We start from the raw sequence: 6000 nt of genomic DNA on the forward strand, positions 1-6000 counted from the left end.
CAAATGAAGAAAAACATATCATTTTTATGCGTTTGATTTTTACCTTTACCTGAAGTTCTCCCTGGAGAGACAGAAACACGACTTTTTCTTGTTCGGTTTGACTGCTGGGGTGTTGGGGAATGACGAGCTTTTGGCGGTGGAGTTGCTGGAGGTGATGGCCTATGCCTTCGCCTCGGAGGACTTGCTGAAGGAGACAACCTACGAGTTTTCCGAGGCGGGCTGGACGTCCTCTTAGGAGGCTTCTTTGGCGGTGACCGGGAACGAGACGAAGAGGATGATGAGCTACTCCCGGACAAGGATGCTGACGAACGCCTTCTTCTGTGGAATCAAGTGTTCACACTCATTAACCGCACACTTACAAAAAATGACCTGACAGGGATGTACAGTTTACACGAAAATACAGCTATATTTATCCAACTTTTGAGTTTATGTAGCTAAGGACATAAGTGACTTTTTAAAAATGGGAAACAAAACCATAACCTAGCAAGGGAAACAGCTAGTTCTGAGACTAAATATAAAAAAATAAATTATTCTGATAAATGCATGTTTGAGTTGTCTTTCCAGTTACAAGATATGTCAAGTGCTATAATATAACTAACCAGTCTCTTTCTTCCTTAGGAATAATCAGTGTTTTGGAGTTTGCATTACAAAATTTGGGTGGCAAAGTATTTTCCATTTAGTAATACAATGTCAAGCAACATTGTACTGTTGCACTTTTAAAAAGATGTGCAAGATTAGGAATTCATTTAGCTACATAAACTTAGAAGCAGGGGCCTCTCGAATTCTGCGGCAAAATTTGTGGTTAAGTTCTGTTGCAATTATGTGTACCTGCAGAATTCACCTTTGGCGGAAGAATTCCTGAGAACCTGAAAAAAAGAAACCCTACCTTAAGTGTGACATAAAAACTGCCTGAAAGGGAATCTTACACAATCTGCAAAATACTTTGATTGCTAAATGGCTCAGTAAGCACAATTACAACAAGCTGTTTGCAAAACTCCAATATAAGAAATAGCTGTTTCCACTAATCTTGTATTAGAAGGCACCAGTATTGCTTTTCTCCTAAGGGGGAACAATCCATTTTAGAAGTGTGATGCCTAAATTGACTGACCATCTATATCATTGGTCTCACTTATCAGTAGTAACATCAATTCCATAAGTTTTAACAGTTACAAAAATGGTTCACTATACTTTGACAACACCTCCCCAAAGAAAAATACCTTTTTAAAAACGATGCGATTCTAGAAAAGCTCAAACTACAGAAACAACAAAAATTAGGAACTTTATTGTTCTCCCTGTTTATTTCCAAGTTGATTCAGTTCTCTGAGAAAACCTTAAAGATTCAAACACAAAAAATTCTGTCCTAAGTTATAATTTGAAGCATAATTATCAGTTCCTTCCAAAAACAAATGAAATGTATTTGTCAAGGCACAAAGCTTTGCTACCAGTGCACTAGGCCTCTATTTTGGGCAGATTTAGGAACAATCTTTTTATTACAAGTGATAAATCAAAACATTTTACCTTATGCTAATTTTAAGATGATTTTTTAAAAACAACAATGTTATTGACGAGGTTACTTTTAATGCCTAGTCTCTTCAAGAATAACCAGACTGCTAATGGTTCTATCTACGGAATAGGATTATGGGTAGTTTTGAATTTATGTTATTTATTTGAATTGTTTAAAATAAGCACTCATTATTTTCATGAGAAAAAAACATTTAAAATATGAATATAATTAATGCAAATGGGTTGTTCTAATACTGGTAAAAGTGGCTTACTGGCTCTGCAGTTGTCTACTTTTCAGAAGCCAGTGGTAATTAAAAGCCAAAAAAGAAGGAAGGTGGCTGATTTCCTCAATAGGAGTTTTTGGTGAGGTCTGAAAGGGTACAAGTTAACACGAAGTTATCAATAAGATGGTGAATTTGTTGATTAGCCTAAAACATGGTACACTTTCATACACCCAACACTTCCAAATTAAAAAAAAAAAAGGAACTCTCACCGTCTTACTGGAGATCTACTCCTTCTATGCCTTGGTGGAGGAGGCATTCGTCTTGGTGGTGTTCTTCTGCGAGGAGATGGTCGTCTTCTTGGACTTGGTCGCCTTCTAGGTGAGTATGATCTGCCATAACAAACAAAATTAGGACCTGAATAAATCAGGAACACAGAATGAATTGCCTGACACAGTTTTCTCAACAGCTACATTGCAAAAGTGGATTTCAGGGGCCAACCCGGTGGGCTCAGGTGGTTGGAGCTCCGTGCTCCTAATGGCAAAGGCCGGTGGTTCAATTCCCACATAGGCCAGTGAGCTCCGCCCTCTACAGCTAAGATTGTGAACATCAGCTCTCCCTGGAGCTGTGCTGCCGTGAGAGGCTGTGGGCTACCATGTGCCGCCATGAGTGGCTGGTGGCCAGCATGAAGAGCTGCTGTGAGTGGCCGACCGAGAACCAGCAACCCACTGCCTCAGCAGGGGGAGGCGGGGGGGGGGGGGAGGCAAGACTCATAATACCAGCATGGGTCAGGGAGCTGTATCCTATACAAGTAGACTGAGAAACAACGGCCGGAGTGGTGGGGAGGCGGGAGAAAGGGGGGGAGGAAAAAAAAAGAATAAATGAATTTCAAGGGATATAATTCCATTTATGTAAAGATTTTTATGGTACACAGAAGGTGTCCTCAAATTCTCTCTGAATATCCAAAGAATAACATTTTATTAAATGTTTTCTATGGCTTTGAAACGATTTACCTAATTCTACTTAGAAGAGTATCACATAAAATGTAAGCTCTATGCAGACCTTAAAGCCACAGCTCACCTTGATCTGGACCTATGGCGCCGCCTAGGTCGAACATGAGAAGGAGAGCGAGAGCGTGTCCGGGATCTTGATTTAGACCGTGAACGAGATCTTGGTCGGGTCTTCTCCTTTTCCTTTTCTTTTTTGGAATTTTTCTCCGGAGAAGGTTCTTTAGGTTCTGGTACAGGTTCTGGCTTGGGAACTTTCAGGATATCACTATGGAAAGAAAAATCTTATTTTTTCCCTCTTCTACTCAGACTCCTAAGTTATAATTCACTCAATGAGTAAAGTTTTTTAAAGTTCTTAAGATCCATGAAGGTGTCTTCCTAGCTCCAAAAGATCAGTGAAATCCAGTGAGCATCTAACAATTCTAACCCATACACTTTTTTCTAAGTGCAGAGTTGTCCACAATACCGAGAGAAAAGCAGTTACAATATATAAATATCTGAAAAAATACAACCAACAGGTAGCAGTGGTTGCCTTTGGGGCATTTTACTTATACTCTTCTATACAATTTGAATTTCTTTTCTATAAGCTGATTTTATAATTTAAAAAAATATTTTAAAAAATACGAAGTAATTTTGTTTTGAACTCAGGTATCATATATGTGTTCACAAAATTAACAGCCAAAAACTGATATTTATAAATGAATTTTTATATGTACTTGCCTAGTAGAAGTGGCCTCTTGAATTGAAGGTTCTTTTACTTTCGCTGATGGTTCTGGGAGCTCTGGAGTTTTTTCCTTCTTTTCTGGAGCAGGGGAAGGACTCCGGCTCTTGGTTCTGTGACGGGGAGATCGAGAATGACTGCGCTTTCTCTCTCTCCTGACAGGGGAAGATCGTCTTCTAGGGGAAGGAGATCTGGATTTGCGTCTAGGATGAAAGCAATTTTTTCAGGTTTTTGAATAATGTGAATTGGGGGAAGAGAGTCAAAGGCAAAAGTGAAGATTCTTGTTTAATTACATCACTGCCGTTTATATCTGAGAAGTTCCCTATGGAAATAAGACATTCTATCACATTTACTTAACAGGGAAGGACCAGGAGAAAACCAGAAAAGCAAGCAAACGAGGAATAGTATTTTCTGGTATACCAGTTCTAACGGAGGAGAGCACTAACCTGGGACCCTAGAGTTAGGTTCTAAATCAGTTCCAGATGTGAAACAAAACGCCAGTTTTTCAGAGGAAGATGATGCTTAAAAGTACAGGTGACTCTTCAACAACTCAGGGGTTAAGGGTACCAACCCCCATGCAAACTGAAAATCTACATATAACTTTTGACTTCCTAAAAACTAGTAACTAAACCTACTGTTGACCAGAAGCCTTACTGATAAGTCAATTAACACATATTTTGTAGGTTATATGTATTGTATACTATACAGTTACAATAAAGAAAACGTTAAGAAAATCGTAAGGAAAATATATTTACAGTATTTATTGAAAAATCTGCATGGAAGTGGATCCCCACAGTTCAAACCCATGTTGTTTAAGGGTCAACTATAAAGAGACATTCCCCAATAATAAATCAAATCCAATAAAACAGTTTAGATGCAGACAGATCCCACTAAAGTTCATCAGGTAGAGCCTAGAAAAAAGGACCAGTCCAATTAAAGCCATATGCTCTTCAGGAGAGAAAAGAAATATATCAAACTTGCATAAGATAGCTTTTTTAAAAAAGAAGCCCCCTTTTCAACAGTAGTTTCCCTAACTTGGAAGTAAAATAGATCTGGTTCACCAGTAAGTAGTTACCACTGTGATTTGTGCTTAACTCTAGAAATAGAACTGCTTCCTTAATAGGTTTTAATATCAAATATAAAAATGAAACAAAGAAATTACCTCCTCCCTTTATTAATTCCAACAGATTTCTGAAGAAATTAGAACCCTAAAAACGAAAAGCCTGGTGGAATGCTCACCTTTAACCACAAATACAGTAGAAGCTGAGTCGTGGATTTAAAAATGGGAACCTAACCATAGTCTCATTGGAAGGAAGAAGAAAAATAAATGGTCTGTTTGGGGTTCAGTACATTCATCTAAGAAAAGCAGAACAGGGAATTAGAAAAGTATAATATGAATGGCTAATGGGCAGATTTCTAATAAAAGGAAATGGAAAGAAAAAAAGCTGGAGTACATTAAAATAACTCATGCTTTATTTAAAGATATATGGAAAACAAGTCTCCATTTTGATTCAAGAATTAAGATTTGAATAATTCACGAAGACTTTAGAGATAAAGTTTCTAGTCAAATCATCATTCACAAACAAAAGATGTAACATTTTAGTCCAGAGGCAAGCCGCAGCTCTGCATGAAAACTACGAATAGCACTGTTAGCTAGCTGCCTTCTTAACTGTGTGACTCCTACGCACACAGTATCTTAGTACCTAGGTCACTCTTAAACACTGGGTATGCGTCCACTGTATTGTACCTTCTTGGACTCCGAGACCGCTCCCTTTTCTCTCTGCTGCTTTCTTTTTCTTCCTTATCCCTCTTATCTTTGTCTTCATCTTGCTTTTTCATAGATGCCAACTTTTCTTGTTCAATCTGCAAAGATTGGATTTTCAAAGTAAATATAGCTGAGGCTTTGAGATCAACAAGCAAATTGAAGACTGCACATCTGACAAACACCAGGGCTGTCATTTCGCCATCTTCTGCTTTTCAACAAGACTGTTCTTTCTTCATCCACTACAGGCACACATTAATAAGATTGGTACTAAATAAACACTCGCTGAAAATGAAACCCTGAACTAAAGAGAATAGTTGTTTTGAAGTTTACTTAAAAAAGTCACTTTCACATTCATCTCAGTCTTTCGTGATTTAACATGTATTACCACTATGAAGAGCTTGTGCTTCCCTTTTACAGTTATTTATTTATTTTTAAATCTACTAAATTACTGGACTCTAAAACGACATTCTAAACTCAATGTTTGGCTTGCGAGGGAAGGAGTCGAGAACCAAAACTGAACGTTCAAACAAAACGACATGCTGATCCTAACAGGGTCATGTAAAATTTAAAGTGTCTCAGCAGTCTGGGTACTACTCTCTTAAATCAACATTACCAAAAAAAAATAAAATAAAATAAAGGCTATTACCTGTCTCTGTTTTATTTCTTCTTTCTTCAATTCTAAGAAAGCAGAAGGAATTCCAGCGATGTTTTCCTGTGCACTTAAGAGCAGGGGCCACAGTTCTCCCATAAATTCTCTAGCATTTTTTCCATTCAAAAACCCAG

At 37.9% G+C, this 6000-nt stretch overlaps 1 protein-coding gene across 17 annotated transcripts in view; it reads right to left on the reverse strand.

The window, feature by feature from the left end:
* SRRM1 (serine and arginine repetitive matrix 1) overlaps nucleotides 1–6000 on the reverse strand; it is a 28762-nt gene that overhangs the window by 17131 nt on the left and 5631 nt on the right. For 6 of the 17 annotated variants that reach the window (XM_081057411.1, XM_081057407.1, XM_081057410.1 and 3 more), the window contains 6 exons: nucleotides 5864–6000; nucleotides 5200–5315; nucleotides 3452–3655; nucleotides 2805–2999; nucleotides 1997–2116; nucleotides 44–318 (listed from right to left, as the gene is read on the reverse strand). The exon at nucleotides 5864–6000 is cut by the window's right edge and continues 34 nt beyond it. In XM_081057411.1, coding sequence (XP_080913537.1) covers nucleotides 44–318; nucleotides 1997–2116; nucleotides 2805–2999; nucleotides 3452–3655; nucleotides 5200–5315; nucleotides 5864–6000 — 1047 coding nt within the window. The remainder of the gene's footprint in view (nucleotides 1–43; nucleotides 319–1996; nucleotides 2117–2804; nucleotides 3000–3451; nucleotides 3656–5199; nucleotides 5316–5863) is intronic. The other 11 variants (XM_081057403.1, XM_081057399.1, XM_081057402.1 and 8 more) reach the window with 3 other exon arrangements.

The sequence above is a fragment of the Rhinolophus hipposideros genome (assembly GCF_964194185.1).
Source record: "Rhinolophus hipposideros genome assembly, chromosome: 8".
Lineage (NCBI taxonomy): Eukaryota > Metazoa > Chordata > Mammalia > Chiroptera > Rhinolophidae > Rhinolophus > Rhinolophus hipposideros.